The 21183-nt window shown below is 48.6% G+C and overlaps 1 protein-coding gene and 1 non-coding gene across 3 annotated transcripts in view; one reads left to right on the top strand and one right to left on the bottom strand.

Annotated features, from left to right (window-relative positions):
* LOC144132799 (carboxy-terminal domain RNA polymerase II polypeptide A small phosphatase 1-like) overlaps window positions 1-7331 on the bottom strand; it is an 88130-nt gene extending 80799 nt beyond the window's left edge. For both annotated transcript variants that reach the window (XM_077665463.1, XM_077665471.1), the window contains exon 1: window positions 7192-7331. In XM_077665463.1, the coding sequence (XP_077521589.1) occupies window positions 7192-7269 (78 nt within the window). In that variant the 5' untranslated portion in view covers window positions 7270-7331. The remainder of the gene's footprint in view (window positions 1-7191) is intronic.
* A 5162-nt stretch (window positions 7332-12493) lies between these two features.
* Window positions 12494-12660, top strand: LOC144116599 (U1 spliceosomal RNA). Its single transcript, XR_013311925.1, has one exon. It is a non-coding gene; the product is annotated as a U1 spliceosomal RNA (small nuclear RNA).
* Window positions 12661-21183: the final 8523 nt, after the last annotated feature.

The raw sequence follows: 21183 nt of genomic DNA, 5'->3' as shown, positions 1-21183 counted from the left end.
TTATTTTAAGCATTGTACGGCTTACTAGAACAGAATGAGTATGATGCAAGTTCATATAGGGTGCCAACTAACAACTTCATTACACATGTATGTTCATTCTGTCTTGCACGAGCTGGAAATGACATTTCAGGTAACGTGCGTACCAAGAAAATGATACTTTGTGACATGTTTATGAAATCGCATTTATCAGGGACAATTGTGTACTTTTCTTGCTATGCATGCATTCTTTGAAATGTGATTCCCAGATTATGTACAAAAGATGGAAGTTTCCTGTCCTGGGTAATGAGCAATTGTTGGTTTTTGCTCAGTCTCTCTTTGTCATATTTTGCATCATATTTGTTTGTTGTGAGCTGTACAGTGCATAAAATAAATGGGACAGCAGCCCACTCCCAACCTGAAAATAGACTGGCTGAATATCTGGTGAACATCCTCTGAATGTCTAGGAATGCAATATATAGGCATGATATGAATGCTATATGGACGTCCACTATCGTCAGCCTGAAGATATATGGACGTAGTATGTGCTTTTGTGAACATCATGTGGACATTGATATCTTGTGGATTGGTGAATATCCACTGGATATAACTTGGTTGGCTGCGAGCCATGCCTAGGGCATAACCGGTGGTGTTCTTAGGCCGCAAGTTACGATGCATAAGAATTAACTCGTTTTCTTTGTGCCATTTCAACTCATGGCTACTGGTGCAACAGTCGCAACATTATGTTGTGCAAATTTCACTACACTGAAAAACTCGATTGTAACATACCTCGTCTCGAAACGTTCGGCGATTTGCCCAGCACATTGTTAGCAGGGGTATAGTTAGTATAGTGCTTAGCAGAAGCTTGACCAGGGAGTAAGCCAACTGTGCTCTTCTAGTACACTTTATTTTTGCTACATCTTGGCATGAATGGAATTGACATGTTTAATTAAGCGTAACACAGTGCACGTTACTGCCTACCCCTCGCTGCCAGCCATAGTTTCTTACTATCGACTAGAACGAAAGCTGGCTGCCCTGCACTTCATCTACCATGGCCGCCCGCGGCATGCCGGAAAGATTGCCTCAGATTGACATCTGGTAGATTGTGTGTGCTATGGATTGGATTTTTTGGCGGTTAAGTTTCATTTTCACTGATTTTTTGTGCGCTTTTTTGTGATGTCATATGGTGTAGTTATCCAGCTATGCACGCAATTAATTTGAGATCCGATCTCCGAAGGTTCGGACTGCTGAAAGAGCATGGCTCTCTTAACTGCACCAGCTCTTAACATGTGCTGCTGCTGCTGCTGGCCCGGAGTGCCTATGCACACCCTAGATGTGCTTTGAATTTAGTCGCATGTGTATTACGAACCTCAAAGTTTTATTGCCGAAGCATGCTCCGTATTGTTATGACCGTTACTGTGCTGCTCGAATTCACCATGTCCGCTTGAAAACACTTTGTGCTTCATCGAAAAGTACATGTTCTATACAAAGGTGACAGGAAATTTTCTTCGCATATTTGCAATTAAACATGCAGAATACTACTGCTTGAAATAGGAAACAATCTCATGTTGCCCGATGTGTTTTTCTTTAACACAGAACTATGCGGCTCTGCCCGAATAAACCGACCATAAAAGCAAAGCAGTAAAGTTGGGACAGCACAGAGCACTTGTTTTTTTTTCTTACAATTCTGGTAGGTGGACCATATCCTTGCTGCAGACTCGGCTGGAGATTAAGTATACTATAGGAAAATTGTGTTTTAAGATGCGCTAAAAGTGCAAGAAAAAATACGGAGGGCACTTAGGACTACTTGCGTGCCGTGAATGTGAAAGCATGCACGCGGCCCCTCCCCTACCTCCGCCGGCTGCGGCGCGCGCGGAGTGGCCGCGACCGCGGTAGCGCGTGACGTCTGCAAGAATTTGGCGCTGTGAACCAATGATAACCCCCGACTGCTGACGTCATTTGCACGACGTGACGTTGTCTGCCAGATTTTCGCGTGAAAGCCCGGCACAGCGCGTCGCCGCGAGGTGCGAAAGCGGTCATTTTTAAAAATGTATTGTAAATTTCCCGCTCGCTTTTGAGGTCTCGTACGCGGCATGGACGCTCGGTGGCCTGTACTCTACGCTGTGCAAGCATTTTAAAGCCAAGCTCAAACACCCCTTTCTGCGGCCCTTTAAGTGCAATCCTGTATTTTTTTCTTTGCTACCGATCCCCTTTTGAAGAAAGCTGTTTGAGCACCAGAGCACCACGAACGCGCAGACGCGGGGAATAGTGAGAGCTGTCGCTGTAATATATATATATATATATATATATATATATATATATATATATATATATATATATATATATATATATATATATATATATATATATATATATATATATATAATTTTTGGGGGGGTACATATATACAATAGGTGAAAATCATTATTGAGGAACTTGTGCATCTTCTGGATGGTCCTTTCTCCGTCTGACGCTTCTATCTTCAGTATGACCTTTCGCCGGTGCATACTGCATGTGCCGTGAAAGAAGCGCAAGTACCTGCAAGAACTGCATTCTGACGCTGCTTTATTAGGTTCCCAGTTGGGACCGATGCGACTGGTTCCAAATGGTTAGATTTTTTCCTGAACACGCATATACGTGGAACTAATGGACTACTGTAGTCCATTTGGATTATCCAATAGGAACCAATTGCATTCAATTTGAATTCATGTGGAACCCGTTGAAAACCTGTTTTTTATTTTGCGACTAAGAGGCAGGCGGCACAGCATGTATCCTCACGAAAGAAACAGCGTAGCACATGATGCTCCCATGAGAGTAATTTGTGCACTTGCACGAAATCTCGCAGACTTCCCTGCTTCTCGCCCGTATATAAGACGCTGACATGCCGCGCGGTCGTTGGTCGCGCGATAATAAATGAACATCGTGAACACCGATATCTTTCGCTTTGTATATCCTGAATTAGCTGAGGCTAATCACAGTAATCTTTTCGCTCACGGCCAACGACACCGGCTTTTCTGCGACACGCGCTCCTTAACGCTATCGCGTTAAAATCCCTCCTCCCTCCCCGTGAACGAAAAATCCTCTAAGGCGCCCGTGTGCTGTGCGATGTCAGTGCACGTTAAAGATCCCCAGGTGGTCGAAAATTATTCCGGAGCCCCTCCACTACGCCACCTCTCCTCTTTCTCTTTTCTTTCACTCCCTCGATCTCTTCCCTAGCGGCGCGATTCAGGTGTCCAACGATATACGAGACAGATAATAATAATAATAATAATAATAATAATAATAATAATAATAATAATAGGTTTTTGATGGAAAGGAAATGGCGCAGTATCTGTCTCGTATATCGTTGGACACCTGAACCACGCCGTAAGGGAACGGATAAAGGAGGGAGTGAAAGAAGAGAGGAACAAATAAGTCCGTAGTGGAGGCGGCTCCGGAATAATTTTGACCACCTGGGGATCTTAACATGCACTGACAGATACTGCGCCGTTTTCTTTTCCCCCCAAAAACAATTATTATTACTACTCCTCCTCGCAATGTACGCCACTGCCCCAACTGATAGCGCGCGACGGCAGCGCAAGGAAATAAATAATAATAATTGGTTTTGAGGAAAGGAAATGGCGCAGTATCTGTCTCCTATATCGTTGGACACCTGAACCGCGCCGTGAGGAAGGGATAAAGGAGGGAGTGAAGGAACGAGGGTGCCGTAAGTGGAGGGCTCCGGAATAACTTCGACCACCTGGGGATCTTTAACGTGCACTGGACATCGCACAGCACACGGGCGCCTTAGCGTTTTTCCTAGCTGTGAATATTTGTGGATACTTTTGACGCAACCATTTAGTAGGGTTGTATTGTTCAGCACATGAATTTTCCTAGGATTTCAATTGATTGGCACCAGACAGTGCCTGATTTTTTCCGGTTTTCCTACCTTGGGAAAAACAGATAATAATAATAATAATAATAATATAATAATAATAATAATAATAATAATAATAATAATAATAATTAATAATAATAATAATAATTGGTTTTTGGGGGAAAGGAAATCGCGCAGTATCTGTCTCACATATCGGGCCTACACCTGAACCGTGCCGTAAGAGAAGGGATAAAGGAGGAAGTGAAAGAAGAAGGAAGAAAGTGGTGCCGTTATGGAGGGCTCCGGCTTTAGCGTTTTTCCTCCATAAAACGCAGTCGCCGCGGTCGTATTCGAACCCTGATACTCCGGATCAGTAGCTGAACGCTCTAACCCACTGGGCCACCGCTGCGGGTTCGCATTTGTACCGCTGTCATGGCATTCGCTGGACGGGCGCTTTTGGAAGCTTACTACGTCCGGGTGATGGCACAAATGGAAGAAAAAAACGGAGGACGTTTAAGCTTCGCCTTTAAGAGTGGAACGCGACAGCGTGTTGCAGCACTGCCAGGGAGTCCAAGGAACGCCATCGCCCGTTCGGCGCGACGCCTTGCACGTTAGACAAATCGCTCTGCTACCCACCCCGTGAAACGGACGCGCGGAGCGGCAACCACGTAGAGGCGCTGCCAGGCGCCCTGCCGAAACGCGCCGACTCAAGTCGTAGTCGTAGTGTCGGTCGGCACATCGTTCTCGACAAACCAATGCACGAACGCCAGCATAGCCTCCGCGCCGAATGAACGGGCAGCAAGCCGCAAGCTTCGTGGTTAACGCGCGTTTGGATAATAATAATAATAATAATAATAATAATAATAATAATAATAATAATAATAATAATAATAATATTAATATAGGTTTTGGAGGAAAGGAAATGGCGCAGTATCTGTCTCATATATCTTTGGACACCTGAACCGCGCCGTAAGGGAAGGGATAAAGGAGGGAGTGAAAGGAAAGGAAGAATAGGTGCCGTAGTGGAGGGCTCCGGAATAATTTCAGCCACCTGGGGATCTTTAACGTGCACTGACATCGCACAGCAAACGGGCGCTTTTAGCGTTTTTCCTCCATAAAAACGCAGGCCGCCGCGGTCGGGTTCGAACCCGGGAACGCCGGATCAGTAGTCGAGCGCCCCAACCACTGAGCCACCGCGGCGGGGTCGCAGGGAAAGGAAGGAAAATCGATTTTTGAAAAATTGTTTTTTTTGTGGAAAGGAAATGGCGCAGTATCTGTCTCATATATCGGCGGGCACATGAACCGCGCCGTAATAGAAGGAATAAAGCAGGGAGTGAAAGAAGAAAGAGGGTGGCCTCCGGAAGTAATTTCCGACCAGCTGGGGATCCCAACACGCACTGACATTGCACAGCACAAACACGCCTTAGCGTTTGGCCTCCATCGAAACGCTGCCGTGTTCCAATACTATCTTTTCCCTTGCTCACCCATGCTCCGGCTCCCTCGTTTGTCTCCTCTTTGTAGACGCAGAGAGCGAATAACTTTTATCGAAGAAAAAAATTGTGGGGGCCTAAGCCCTACAAGGGAGGGAGACAAAGCTGACTGGTCGAGTGGGTAGACGAAAGAACGCTTATTAGGCGAAGACACCCATATTTTATACCATTTAGTCGCATGAAACCTATATAAGCGAATTACAAAGTGCACACCTAAAAAGACAAAACAATCCACTCAACTGATCAAGAATGAAAACATCTAAACCGCACATACTAATTTGGTTGCAGTTGTTCTTTTGGCTTGACTATGTCCGTTGCCTCGTCGCCAGACGCACTTCTGATGCGGACGGTGCGGCATATGTCCTCTCAAGTTGCACTACTGCGTCAAACCACCTATCGTCCTGCCACTATTTGTTTACACAGCGTTGCAATGCGGACACCCGTCTATAATATCACTGATCATCCCAGTACCAATAGTCTTTCACAGACTCTCTCAGACGCCCGTCCCATTATGAACTGGTCGCAAGGCCTCTCTTCAGACGCGCTATAGTAGCACGCGTTCACCAAGTCCCGCAGAGCGCTGTAACATACTCGGAAATTGTCCCTCCCCCCGCCCCCCCCCCCCCTGATCTTGCCATCTGCGTTGAAAACGGTGGCGCTCGATGATGACATGTGACGATAGGGAACATATCTGCTTCAGAATGTAGCTCTTCGTCTGGGGCGTCCTAGCCAGTTGCGTTCGTCGTCGTTACAGGTGGCTGAGTAGCTTTTAGTGCATAATAATTGACACCATAATCCTAATCATCGAGGGGATAAATCAGGAGTGCACCTTTGTGCTCTGCTGGCAGTCGCGACCCTTCTTACAGCGACCTTTGGTACCATCTAAAGAGAACCGGGACCCAAGGCCGGCCCGGCTTCAGTATGAACGCCGGTGGAGGCTGCATGTTCAATTTCGTTATAACCGCGTACTGAGGCATTTCTAGAAAACTGGAGTCTTCCTCGAAGAAAAAAAGAAAATTGAAAGTCACTGTTTTTTTTTATGAATGGTGACCTTCCATGTCTACTACGCAGCGTGTAACTCTCTCGGCTCCGTTAGGCCTCGCGTCTGACCGCTGCCGCCTTGCGCTATTCCCACGTGTCGGGGAAGTGGACGCCGCCGTCGTACACTTGCGATTCATGTTACAAAAGATTTTTTTTGGTTCCCCACAAAACTACTATGTACTTGGCCCTGTCCTTCTACTTGTCCCTCTATTACGCCTTGGATTAAGGCCGCTTGGCTGTTTTTTTCTGTCGATGCGAATGGATTGTAGAACTGGGGTCTCGCATGCCCGTTCTAATGAGACGCCATATTGTGCGCTGTGAAGAAAACGTGCCCACGGACGCCAGCTATTGAGACGAAGAACTCAACATTAATTTCGGGGTTTCCATTGAAAATACTTGCAGCTAGACAGTGTAGGCTTTCTATACACTCAGTAGATTAATCGATCTATGCTGTAATCAGGATCTGCTTCCCGATGTTCATGGATTTCGAAGTGATGCCTTCGCACCGTGGTTACCACCGACAACGAACGGTGCTTACGAAGGCAACCTTTAAAACTTGAAAAAATAAAAATAAAAACTCCATCAAAAGAACAATGCAGATGAGCAAGCCACATGAAACGGAACATCGCTGTAATGAATCATTTTGATCCCGTGCCAGTTAATGAACCCCAGGTGGTCGAAATTTCCGGAGCCCTGCACTACGGCGTCTCTCATGGCCTGAGTCGCTTTGGGCGTTAACCCCCATAAACCAAACCAAACTATTATGATCCCTGCTGGAGGGCGACTCTCAGTGCAGTCGAACAGACGAAAATGACGTGAAAGACTCACATTTTCTGTAGGTGCTGTGCCGACGAACATTGCTGTGGGACAAGAAGAATACAAATCCATCGAAGAATAAGTCGCCATTAGACACTCAACAGGAAATGCGCGCTGATCTTGCGCACGCAATGACACTGCCGGTAAGAAACGCGCATGCGCTGAATGTGACGAATCGCGTGTTGCGGACGCCCGCCTGTAATAAGCAATCCCTCCTGAAGAACATGCCTGAAGCGTCAGAGGTTATTCTGCCCGCCCGTAGAGCGCGCGTCCGCCGTATGCGGCGCTGTCAGATGACCCTCTAGCAGGACGACACACGTGCAACACAGAATTTTCTTGTGACTGCCGTTGCAGCAAAAAGTATGCCTTCTGGTGCGCTGTTTCTTACATTATTTGTGTGGTGTGTTTAGTGTTACCGTATGACAAGTGACGCGTCGATGACAGAAGTTGCTGGAGGGAGTAGCGAGCGAAAATGCAGTACTGTTGCGTTACGTTTTGCATGTCCAGTCAGCGAAACAAAAGCTGGCGTTTCGTTCCATATGTCGACGGTAGTTGTGACGCCCGCGCGAGCCAGGCTGCAAGCGTGACGATGCAAACACCGTCGACATATCGGCCTGCCGGGAGCAATGGGATCGTCGCGCCACGCCTGCAGTTGATTTCATTCACTTAAGCCAGGATTGAGAGCAGCACAATCGTGGCGCGCGAATGCGCTAGTCATGTGACTTTTTTGTATTTCGCTGGCTTTCTTTGGCGCTCGGAAAAAAAGATACACGTGAGGCTTTCTTTATCGCAAATAAATGGAATGGGGGTTTCTGAAAGTGCTCTCCAACTTTGCTAATCATATTTTCTGTCTAAAGGCAATATTTTACGCATTTAGAAAAATTATCTTAGTTGCTGATTAATTAATTGCAAAACAAAATATTGCCTATGATGCGCAAGCCGGTTGGTAGGTGTATGTAATTTCCCTGGCCTACCTAAATACCTTATATATTTAACCCTTGGCTAAAGTTAGCCTGGACACCTTGTATAGCTCGCAACCAATGCCGGTGAGATTGTGAACGCGGGGCCTTAATAATAATAATTGGTTTTTAGGGAAAGGAAATAGCGCAGTATCTGTCTCATATATCGTTGAACACCTGAACCGAGCCGAACCGTAAGGGAAGGGATAAAGGAGGGAGTGAAAGAAGAAAGGAAGAGAGGTGCCGTAATGGAGGGCTCCGGAATAATTTCGACCACCTGAGGATCTTTAACGTGCACTGAAATCGCACAGCACACGGGCGCCTTAGCGTTTTGCCCCCACAAAAACCCAGCCGCCGTGGTCGGGTTCAAACCCGGGAACTCCGGATCGGAAAAAGAAATGACAATTGGTTTTAAGGAAATGAAGTGAGGCCTGTCTCACATATCTCTGTGGACACCCGAACCGCACCGTAAGGAAAAGAAAAATGCAATGAAAATTGATTACAAGGAAAGGAAGTCACGCGTGTGACGTATCTCTTGTTCGGGCGCAGTGGGGCCGTGCGGGCACGCAGGAACCACGCGGTGAGCGGCGAACAACGCAGCGCACATCCAAAGCGCCTCGCCGCGGTGGCTCAGTGGTTAGGGCGCTCGACTACTGATCCGGCGTTCCCGGGTTCGAACCCGACCGCGGCGGCTGCGTTTTTATGGAGGAAAAACGCTAAAGCGCCCGTTTGCTGTGCGATGTCAGTGCACGTTAAAGATCCCCAGGTGACTGAAATTATTCCGGAGCCCTCCACTACGGCACCTATTCTTCCTTTCTTTCACTCCCTCCTTTATCCCTTCCCTTACGGTGCGGTTCAGGTGTCCAAAGATATATGAGACAGATACTGCGCCATTTCCTTTCCTCCAAAACCTATTATTATTATTATTATTATTATTTTTATTATTATTATTATTATTATTATTATTATTATTATTATTATTATTATTATTATTATTATTATTATTATTATTATTATCCAAAGCGCGTTAACCACGAAGCTTGCGGCTTGCTGCCCGTTCATTCGGCGCGGAGGCTATGCTGGCGTTCGTGGCATCGGGTTTGTCGAGAACGATGTGCCGACGAACTACGACTACGACTTGAGTCCGGCGCGTTTCGGCAGGGCGCCTGGCAGCGCTTCTACGTGGTTTGCCGCTCCGCGCGTCCGTTTCACGGGGTGGGTAGCAGAGCGATTTGTCTAACGTGCAAGGCGTCGCGCCGAACGGGCGATAGCGTTCCTTGGACTCCCTGGCAGTGCTGCAACACGCTGTCGCGTTCCACTCTTAAAGGCGAAGCTTAAACGTCCTCCGTTTTTTTTCTTCCATTTGTGCCATCACCCGGACGTAGTAAGCTTCCAAAAGCCGCCCGTCCAGCGAATGCCATGACAGCGGTACAAATGCGAACCCGCAGCGGTGGCCAGTGGTTAGAGCGTTCATCTACTGATCCGGAGTATCAGGGTTCGAATACGACCGCGGCGACTGCGTTTTTTATGGAGGAAAAACGCTAAAGCCGGAGCCCTCCATAACGGCACCACTTTCTTCCTTTCTTCTTACACTTCCTCCTTTATCCCTTCTCTTACGGCACGGTTCAGGTGTAGGCCGATATGTGAGACAGATACTGCGCGATTTCCTTTCCCCAAAAACCTATTATTATTATTATTATTATTATTATTATTATTATTATTATTATTATTATTATTATTATTATTATTCTGTTTTTCCCAAGGTAGGAAAACCGGAAAAAATCAGGCACTGCCTGGTGCCAATCAATTGAAATCTTAGGAAAATTCATGTGCTGAACAATACAACCCTACTAAATGGTTGCGTCAAAAGTATCACAAATATTCACAGCTAGCGTGCCATTCTCCATTTATTGTAATTAGTTTTGGTAGCAATATGATATGACACCGTTTTATAAGACAGTCTAAATTACTGAGACGCTTTACTTGTACTTCCCCTTTTGCACTGCTCTCGTCGCGAGCGAAAACCTAACACCGTGAGCACCGCTCAGCTGTACTGTTTTGCCCTGTCCCGTTTCACACATGGGAACATTGGTATACATGGCAGTATTTTCGAAGAGTATTTTTATCGCAGCTATGGGTACCATTTTTCCGCGACACGAGCGCCTGAACGCTATCGCGTTAAAATTAGTTCTGCGCTCAGCATCTCGTTGCATGCCGACAGCTGGACCAGCGTGCAAGGGGACAGCGCCATGCAATACGGCAAAGATCCCCAGGTGGTCGAAATTATTCTGGAGCCCTCCCCTACGGCACCTCTTTCTTCTTTCTTCTTTCACTCCCTCGTTTATCTCTTCCCTTATGGCGCGGTTCAGGTGTCCAACGATATACGAGACAGATACTGTGCCATTTCTTTTCCCCCAAAACCAATTATTAATATTATTATTTTGGGGAAAGGAAATGGCGCTGCATCTGTCTCACATCTCGGCTGACACCCGAACCGCGCCGTAAGGGGAGAAGGTGGTAGTGGTTTTATTAAAAATAATAGTAAAAAAGGAAGGAAAAGATTTTTGTTAGCCCCGGCATCTGCTATCGATACTGAAGCACCTGAGCTGGGGCAGTGGAAATAAAGTATAGCAGGCAGAATGGAGAAATGAAATGAAAGAGGTGAGGGGACAGGAAGAGAGGATAGGGGGAGAAGTAATATATACAAACTATTTACACAATAAGAAATGTGTCCAGGTTGTGCGCGTGATTAGTTCATTTAGAGGAATTAAATCACACACGCTCGTTGCACTGTGTTGGTTACAACTGGAGTGGGGCGTTCGGTCACTGCGTGTAACTTCCTGACGGATAACAGACGAGCCGTCAAGCCCGTGTGTTCGAGGGAATGCACAGAGGCTCACCAAAGTTCGCTCACGAGTGCGCGCACTGCCCTGCGGACGCAATAGAGTCTTGATGGAGTCTGGTAGTATGCCCTGCGCCCTATAGGCCGCGAGCATATCGCGACGAGCATCGGCGAACGCGGCACAGTGAAGGAGCAGGTGTTCTAGTGTTTCCATTGCACCGCATCCGTCACACATATCACTCGTCGCGATTCCGTGACGCACTCGTCGTTCCCCGGGCCACACGCAGCCAATGCGCGCGCGGAGGATCATTGCACGTTGTGACCGTGTAAGTGCGCGACAGCCGGTGACACTGTCGATGCGCTCACCTTCCGCGATGCGTGGGTCGGGGTGCTGCTTTCGGAGATGGTCATGGATGGCCGCACGCACGTCCTCCAGCGCAAGGGGCAGATCGCTGGCAGGTAGTTGGTGTGCAGCGGTCGCGAGGTCGTCAGCTTCTTCATTGCCTGCGATGCCGCAGTGACCGGGCACCCACTGTGGACGCACGGCACAACCTCTCTGCGCGAGGCGCTTGATGTGCGAGCGAATTTCGCGCACTAGTGGGGTACCGCGGCCGTTAGATTGCAGGCGGCTGAGGGCGGCGTGGGAGTCGCACAGCAGACCACTCCTGGGCGGCGGAGGTCCGAGGGTGAGCAGCAGGTCCAGCCCGACCCGGATACCCATCAACTCCGCCGTGGTGGAGCCCAGGAAGGTTGCGTGTTGCTGGCTGTGCAGTCGCAGGGCGCGGATGGTAGCTGCCGCAGCAAGGGAGCAGCTGTCGCGGCCCACTGAGCCGTCGGCGTACACGAGGAGATGGCCCTGGAGCTCCTCGTGTATGACGGCTTTGGCCAGCTGCTGCACAGCACAGAGGGGTGTGCTCCGCTTTCCCGCAATGCCGACAATCTCTAGCTGTACCTCCGAGGCTGCAGGCCGTAGCAGGAGCCGTAGGGGGCTGGGGGCTTGTGTCAATTGCTCATACTCGAGCAGCGCCGCGCCCATTCGTGAGCGCGGGTGCGAGCGCATACGCTGCAGCAGCGAGCTGCCGTCCGGTGCGCGGTGAAGCCGGTCGATGTGATTCAATGCCCTGCGCGTTGCTTGGAGCTCAAGTGGCCACGCTCCTGCCTCGGCCAACGTTCCGGCGCACTGCGAGTTTTTGGGCAGGCGTAGGCCACACGCGCAGGGACTTGTGGTGCTGAAGCTCGAGTTTCTTCCAGCACGGCTTGCGCACCGTAAGGGGAGAAAGAAAACGTATTGAAGAGTTTTAGGCAAGACTAAACAACTTAGTTCTCAATTAAAGCAAATAAGCAGCACATTAAGTAAAGGTCTCGCACGAAGTAACTAGTGAAAGCTAAAATGCTTAAAATTAGCGCTTTACATCATTGTTGTTGGATCTACAATTCACTCATAACACAATATTCGCAGTCACGTCTATACGGTCGCAGAGAAGGGCTTCGCCAGGCCTTGCAGATTTCTGGCATGCATACCCAATGCTGAGGATTCCCCGATCGGGAAGGGGGAACCTCCAGGTCGAGGCGCGTCTCGGACATTGCACTGCGTCCGCGCTGACCCCTGCCACCGCTTCGGTGGAGCATATAATTTTTGGTAGTGGGGGCTGCGTGCGTTGGTGCGCGCGGCCACCCTTAACCATGATCAAATGCAAAAAAATCAGAAATAACACTGCAGCAATGAGTAGTGAATTACACAAGGGCGGCAATGGAGGCGTCCAAGTCTCTCGCGTTGCCAAGGGGTCCACAGAATCCCACTGCACGTTCGGCGCGACGCCTGGCCCGTTGGACAATTTAATGAAAGGAAATTACGCCTGTCTCGCATATCTCGGTGGACACCCGAACTGCGCCTGTAAGAGATGGAAAGCGAAATAAACTTGTTTTAAGGAAAGGAAATTACGCCAGCCTCACATATCCCGGTGGGCACCCCAATCGCGCTGTATGGGAAGGGAAGTGGAATAAAGTGTTTGAAGGATAGGAAAATCGCCTGTCTCACATATCTCGGTGGAGACCCGACTCGCGCTTACCAAATTCATTTTAAATTTGGCTTTCTGAAATTGTTTGCATGGTTTGCGCGTCGTTTGGAACGGGATTTGGTTCCATATCTCCGCATACAACGAGCAATAATACAGTTGTAAATATCACCGAAGCTATACATGGCTTGCACTGACGTCGTAGCTGGGAACCCTGGGATACTTTTCCGCCATGTTGGTGCAGTCGCAGCGGCCGTGGTGCACTTGATGCAATTCGCGCGTACGGTGTACTTCGACGGCGTTGCGATGGTTATCTGCGCTGTTGTTGGATGCTCCAACCGCACTTGTTGGGCGAAATCAACAAACACAAACTTTTTTCGTCTTCCAAAGGTCATCGAGCATCAAGGTGACCGTACGAAAGCTTTATGCGCGAAGCGACGGGAGGTGTGGCTGGCTCTATAAAACGTGCCGATCTCAACACCGAAAGGACGGGCATACGTGTTTGCGGCACCCACTTCGTAAAAGGTAAGTCCGTTGCATATGCACAGTGTTTATTTAGGTGCATGACGTACAAGCATAGCGGAAAATCTCATTTTAAACAAATTTTTCTTGCATTTTGTAGGCAGACCATCAAAACTGTGGGAGGAGACGGACCCGGACTGGGCCCCTACGCTTTTGCTCGGCTACAGCGCAAAACATGGTGATCCCGGTCGCCACGCTCGCGCGGCAAGACGACGGACCCAGACACGCGCGGCTCAAGCGGAGTGTCAGGCTGAGGAGTCGGGAACAGTGGAGGCTACGAATCCAAATTAACATTGGGCACATCTCTGCGAAGGCACACGTCACTGTCGATCTTGTCGCGCTACCGGACCGTCGAAAACGGCAACAGCGATGAGCTTGATCACTTAGTGCGGGCCATAGTGCGCGACGCGACAGGCGAGACCTAAATTGTTGGTCGACAAATCTGTAGCGAGCGATAACAATCTCTCCACGCATGACCGTTTCTTTTTTGCGCAATAACTTGTTGGGTTTCCAAACTAAGATAAACCAGCAACGGTTCCTTTCATATGCCCATAAAAATAGAATAACTCGTGATTTAATCTGAAGTCGTCCAGGTTCAGTACATACGAAGAAATGAATCACTAGTCTGACAGTTTGTAAACAGTTCTTTCTAAAACTTTACTGAGTGATTGCTTACACTCAGTCACTTGTGGATTTAATAACCGTTATTTCTTTACTCTCATCCTTACAAAGATCAATGCACTGCGGCTTACCTCTCCAAGTAGAAGCACCTTGTCCCCTTGCAGCTGTTTTGCCGACAGTCCCTTCACCCAGCCGCTAGTGAAATAATTATGCGCCTCGGTGGACTTAAACGCCTTCATTTCTTCAAGGGTCAGAAAGCTTGCAGAAAAAACAAGGTAATTGACGATGTCACCGTAACAAATCTCTGGAAATATGTCGACATCGCTTGTGTCCGTTCCCGGCCGCAGCATGAACGGGTCGATATTATCGCAGAGACGCACTTTTTCCGCATACCGAACGCGCTCCGACCCCGTAAGATCTGAGCGGTAGGTAGCGTCTAAAGGCTGCTTACTGAGAAGCGGCGGCATGCCACACAAAAGGCAACAAAATTGCACGTGTTACCACTAGCGAGGAAACGCGTGCGATACGCACTCCACCGACTCCGCACAGACTGCACCAACATGTCCGCCGCAGCACGCGCCGCCGGACGTGACGTCACATGCAAACCATGTATATTATATACTGTCTTGTGTGAGCCCCGTAAGGGAAGGAAAGTGAAACAAAGCTGGTTTTAAGGAAAAGAAATGACGCGTCTCACATATCTCGGTGGACACCCGAACCGGGCCGTAAGGGAAGGAAAGCGAAATGAAATTTGGTTTTAAGCAAAGGAAATTACACCTGTTTCACATTGCGCCATTTGGGGGGGTCGGAAAAATATTTCGCTGCGGGGAAATTTGAGCGGAGAGCCGTGGCGCTCTTTACAGAGAGCGCTTCACGCTGCCCACTCTAGACCAGTTGTTTTGGCCCGTGTGATTTTAATAGTTGGCACAGTGTTCGAAGACGTAATCTAGTCCTTTCTTTCAAAATGCCGCGGGTTCACCGAGTCATCAGAGAATTCCCAGGATTGCGAAACCATTACCTTCGCCACCTGGAGGGAAGTGGCGGAAAGGGGGGGGGGTCTTGACCTCCCAGGAGCATCAACATCATCATCCTTAATTATTAGCTGCAGGTATTCCTATTTTACCGCACAATAATTGTCTTCGACTGTTGGGTAATATACAATATTTAATCAATATTCTGGCAACTTTTAATTTGGTAGCGGTATATCAGACTTCCACGGGCTCCATATGGATACATTGCTAGCATCATTATCATCGCCATCATCTCGAGAGTCAAAGGCATGTGTCGTTGCATGATCTTTGCAGTATGTCGTACATGAGAACTAGCGCGTTTACCTGCTGGACAATCCGAATGTCATTAATGTCGACCGGGTTTTGGGCACTCGCTGTAATGCGTCATGCGAGCATGTGTATTAATGTGGGATCCATATTGGTCTTGAAATGGGGTGGAAGGGGGTGGATGGGGGCCTGGTATGACGAGAAATTATATCGTCACGTGAGTAGGTGTGATGTCATATTACAGCGTCGTCACGTGACTAGGTTTGATGGCACATTACATCGCTGTCACGTGACCTGGTATGACGTCACACTCACATGATGCCATCGCTAATTAGACTAATTAGTCTTAGAATTTTAACGTGAAAGCTTTATTGGCCGCAAATTCGCGATTTCGCCGTGGCGGTACTCCATGGTGGCACGTGACGTCACAACGCGCGCCTCGCCGCGGAAGGTTAATGTGCTTCGCGCGCTCGCCGCGCCATCTGGCACGACGTGACACCGCGTTCCTCGTCGTTGCGCTCGCTTCGACAGCTGCTTCGCATGTGTGATAAGATGTCACAGGATTAAAAAGGAGAGCTGGCGTGCGCAGCAACCACAGTTGAGGCGACAGTATGGACAGCGACAATTCTGATAAGCTGGAGGAGGCCTGGAATCGACAGCGGAACGAGATAAATAGGAAACGAATCGCCCAGGAAGCAGAACAGCGCGCCGAACGACTGGCTAAACGCCACCGTGAATATGCCGCCGCGAGACAGGCACGTTTAACGTCCGGTGTCTCGACCGCTAGCAGCAGCGATAGCAGCCGGAGGAGAGACCTGAGTCCTGCTTCACTGAAGACGGCCCGTGATGAACGATGGAATGCGACCAAGAGACTTCAGCGGAGGGCTCAAGAAACAACGTGCCGTTAGCCTAGAGAACAGGCATAAGAGTGACGCGGCCCCTTCAATCCTTGGATAGCCTCGGTGCTGAAATCAAACATGGACCTACTGGTCATACTGAACGTTTATGCCTGTGCTTCATACGTTGTGGAACATGTGAACAATGCTAACCGGGGAGTTTCACACTTGCTTTCGCTACATATATCCTGGCATAGCCTAGCTAAGCCACTGCCATTTTTTCGCTTACGGCCGACGCCGCCGACACCAGCTTTTTTGCGACACGAGCTCCTTAACGCTGTCGCGTTAAAATCCCTCCTCCTCCCCGTGAACGATAAGCCCTCCTCCTCTATGGCGCCCGTGTGCTGTGCGATGTCAGTGCAGGTTAAAGATCCTCAGGTGGTAGAAATTATTCCGGAGCCCTCCACTACGGCACCTCTCTCTTCTTTTCTTCTTTCACTCCCTTTTTTATTCCTTCACTTACGGCGCGGTTCAGGTGTCCAACGATATACGAGACAGATACTGCGCCGTTTCCTTTCCCCAAAAAACCAATTATTACTCGTCCTCTGCCTCGCAATGTACGCCACTGCCCCAACAGATAGCGCCCGACGGGAGCGCAATGAATAATAATAATAATAATAATAATAATAATAATAATAATAATTGGTTTTGGGGGAAAGTAAATGGCGCAGTATATGTCTCATTTATCGTTGGACACCTGAGCCGCGCCGTAAGGTAAGGGATAAAGGAGGGAGTGAAAGTAGAAAGGAAGAGAGAGGTGCCGTAGTGGAGGGCTCCGGAATAATTTCAACACCCTGGGGATCTTTAACGTGCGCTGACATCGCACAACACACGGGCGCCTTAGCGTTTTTCCTCCATAAAAATGCAGCCGCCGCGGTCGGGTTCGAACCCGGGAACTCAGAATCAATAGTCGAGCGCCATAACAAGGAAAGGAAGGGAAATTGGTTTCTGAAAATTGTTTTTTTTTGGGGGGGGGGAAAGGAAATGGCGCAGTATGTCTCTCACATATAGGTGGACACCTGAACCAAGCCATAAGGGAAGGGATAAAAGAGGGAGTGAAATAATAAAGGAAGAAAGAGATAGCGTAGTAGAGGGCTCCGGAGTAATTTCGACCCCCTGGGGATCCCCAACATGCACTGACAATGCACAGCACACGCGCGCCTTAGTGTTTGGCCTCCATCGAGTGAGTGAGTGAGTGAAAAAACCTTTATTGTCCAACAGAATGAGAGCACCTCATCCAGACCTTCCACCCCCCCCCCCCTGTCCCATACCCTCAGTTGAGGGAGGAAGATCAGGAGAGATCCAGCCGCATGGGGTCGTCGCGTCAGATGCTGGCCGGGACCTCTTGTATCCCGGCGGCCTCTTCAGCCAGTAGGACGGCGGTGAGCTGGAGCTCAGGGTCCGTGCTCCGGAGCAAGGTCTCCCAGGCGTCTCTACTAATAATGTTCTTTGCCCTGCCTGGGGATTGGCTACACTCCCATATTATGTGGTCGACGGTCCCTCTCGCCCCGCACTTCTTGCATTTATCGTCCTTTATTTCTGGAATGATATGTTTGCTTAGAATTGGGTGTGGGTAGACATCTGTTTGTAGACGCCTCCACGCCACCGCCTGTTGATTGTTGAGTGCTTTGCTAGGTGGGGGAAAGTACCTGCGATGTTGTCTATAATATTCTGTAACTTCCTGACAGGAGATTAGTCTCCCTTCTCTCCCGTGATCTGCGAACGGTGGCCCGTCTTGTGCAGCTCGGTGGTAGAGATCTCGAGCTACCTCGTGGGCCGCCTCGTTGCCACGGACAGATTCGTGCGCGGGGGTCCAGATTATATTGATCTATTCAATGTCGTTTGTCTTAAAATTTTGGCGGCGAGGGGAGAGACTCTTTCTCTACTAAAATTTTGGACTGCAGCTTTGCTGTCGCTTATGACGTATTTAGCTTTGGAACCGACGCAATCTAGTGCTATTGCGACCTCCTCCGCCGTCTCGGTGTTTGTCCCTAGGATAGTTGCGACCGTGATGGGGCTACCACTCCGTTCACTAACGCACCTACGGTGACAAGCCTCAGGAGGTCGCCTACGTAGCGGGCGATAGACATAGTCAGTACACGACCGTCGCGGTGGCCTCCATCGAAACGCTGCCGTGTTCCACTAGTACCTTTTCGCTTGCTCACCTCATGCTCCGGCTCAGTTCTTTGTCTCCTCTTTGTAGACGGAGAAAGCGAATAACTTTTATCGAAGAAAAAAAGCGTGGTGGGGGCCTAAGCCCGATAAGGGAGGGAGACAAAGCTGACTGGTCGAATGGTAGACGAAAGAACGCTTATTAGGCGAAGATACCCATATTTATACCATTTAGTCTCATGGCAAAGTGCACACCTAAAAATACAAAACAATCTACTCAACTGAACCAAGAATGAAAACGATCTAAACCACACATTCTAATTTCGTTGCAGTTGTTCTGTTGGCTTGACTATCTATATCTGGACGCGTCCACATATACTGTATTTTCTTTGACCGCCAGTTTCTCTTCTATGTATTTTTTTCTCGCCTTTCTCGTAGCCGGGTGTAGGTTTGGGTCCATGTTTTTGAGGAGCGAGCAGACTTTGATAGTGGCTCAAATGTTGTCGGGGATGTCTGCTTCCTTTTCTAGCATTTTTTCCAAGTTGTATCCGAACTTTTCTTGGATTCTTGTGCCGCTTCTTGTTTGCACTAGCCCTTCCTTTTGCGTCTCTAGCTGTGCCTCTTCAAGCTCTTCGAATGTATTGTGAATGCCCAGTGCTAGTAACTTCTCGTTTGCTGTATGCATCTGCAGATGAAGGGACGTTTTATACGCCTTCCCCTTGAATTGTTTGGAAGTATGGGAGGGAGTAGGTCACCCTACTTATGATCAAACTTCTTACGAGTATCAGTGTCGCTTTCTTTTATGATACGTCTTTGCGATACTCTGGTTATCATTCTTGCCACTTGTGTCGCAGCCAGCTTAAGCCGGTTGAATGCGAATCCGCATCGCCTGTTTGTTTGGATCAACATTCTTAGGATTCTGGCCTGTTCCCTCTCCGGAATGTGGCTTCCTTCGAGCAGGATTTCTGCCTTCTCCGGGTTTTTCTTCCCTCTCTGAATTCTGAGGATCTCCGACATTTCAGTGGAGCACGCCAGTCCTCTTTCTTTCACACACTCTTCCACACACGTCGCCGCTTCTTTTTGTCCTAGCGTTCCCTCGTTGGCTCATATCGTGATGTCGTCCGCATAGATTGTGCAGCCGATGTCCTCAATATTTTCAAGTCTTCTTGCTAGCCCTATCGTCGCTATGTTGAAGAGTACCGGTGATATGACCGGCCTTGGCGTGCCCTTGTTTGGCGTGTTGACTTTTTCTCCTCTGAGCTCCCCGATTCCCACCGTGGCTGTCCTGTCGCTTAGGAAGGCCCTGGTGTAATGGTGGATCTTCTTTCTGCAGTTGGCGTTGAGTCCCTCCATGATGGCGACGTGGCCTACATTATCAAAGGCGCCTTTGACGTCTAGGGCCATGATGACGTTTTCGCCATTCTACGGGACTTGCGTTAGGACTTGTACTTCTTCCTTCCTTCGTGTATTCTTATCTCCAGAATCCAGTAGTAGACTCGTTTCACTGCCGTACGGTTACAAAGCGTCACTGCAGTCGAACCATAGCCGCGGCTCCCATTTGAGGTGACATGCTTAGTTTGGTTTATTTGGCTTTAACACCCCAAAATGACTCAGGCTATGATGGACGTTGTAGTGAAGGGGTCAAATGCAACAAAGTGGTCACTAACAGGGTTTACAAAGTTCACTACAGAGAGAGTGAGCATTGATGAGGTTTTAGAGTTTGTCTAGTCAACGAATGCCATATTTTGTGCAGATAATTCATTACAAGATTCCGAAGTTCTGCGCCAGCGAACACGCGCTCTAATTCCTCCGTGTTCGCACACTCTCCCCCGTAGTCTTACTCGGCAGGAGGAGGTATCCGTGCGCCGGATTCGGTCAGGGGCGGCTCTGACACCATCTGTCCGTCATCGGTGGCGTGTCAAAGATCCGCCACTACCTGACAGGTGCCCTCACTGTAGCGCTGCACCGGACATATGTGTTGTGCGGCACTTGTTGTGGACGTGCCCAACGACGGCTGCTATCAGAAAACGTCTCATCAAAGAGGTGGGCCTGCGGTGGAACCGCGAAAGTGACTTCGTGAAGTGGACAATGGACAACCGTTTCATTAACAACCTCTGCGACTACCTCAGCGCAACGGTTCTTCACTCCTTCTTTTAACTTTCAATCCCGTGCATTCCTTCCCCCCCTTTCCTTTTTCAACTTATGCCTCATCGCACACTTCTTGAATAAAAAAAGAAAGCACCTGAAGCAGGCTCAACTCCTTTATGTTAACAGCAGCTGCATCAAGAGCTACATGAGCGACTATATTTTGTACAAGTCTACAGTTGCTCTAATTATAAGCTGAGCTACTGCTGTGAAGTGCATGTAGAGTTTGCATGCATTCCTACACCTAGCTGCAAGCCGATGTTGAAAATAAGTTTCTAAAAATGCCGGTAAGATATGCATCACTGAAAAAGAATAACTACCATGAACAGCTCAGGAGGGATGACACAGCCGAAGGCAGGAAGCACGCATGGCCCAATAGATGCCGGCAGCTGGCAACTGCAAATAAATACATCCAGAGCAACAACTGTCAGTGGCTGTAGCAATGTCATGAATGGCAAGAGAGGAAATTGTCAACTGCTTTAGAAACTAAAATTAGACGAAATATAAGTAAACAAAAAAGCGATGAGCTAGCCCATGACAAAAGAAATGAACAGATTTTATGTACTGCACCCAAATACATTCTTTGAGAAGAGTCAGGATAAATGTCATAATCAC

This window comes from Amblyomma americanum, chromosome 1 (genome assembly GCF_052857255.1).
Source record: "Amblyomma americanum isolate KBUSLIRL-KWMA chromosome 1, ASM5285725v1, whole genome shotgun sequence".
Classification (NCBI taxonomy): Eukaryota; Metazoa; Arthropoda; class Arachnida; order Ixodida; family Ixodidae; genus Amblyomma; species Amblyomma americanum.
This window is presented reverse-complemented; position numbering and strand designations above follow the sequence as displayed.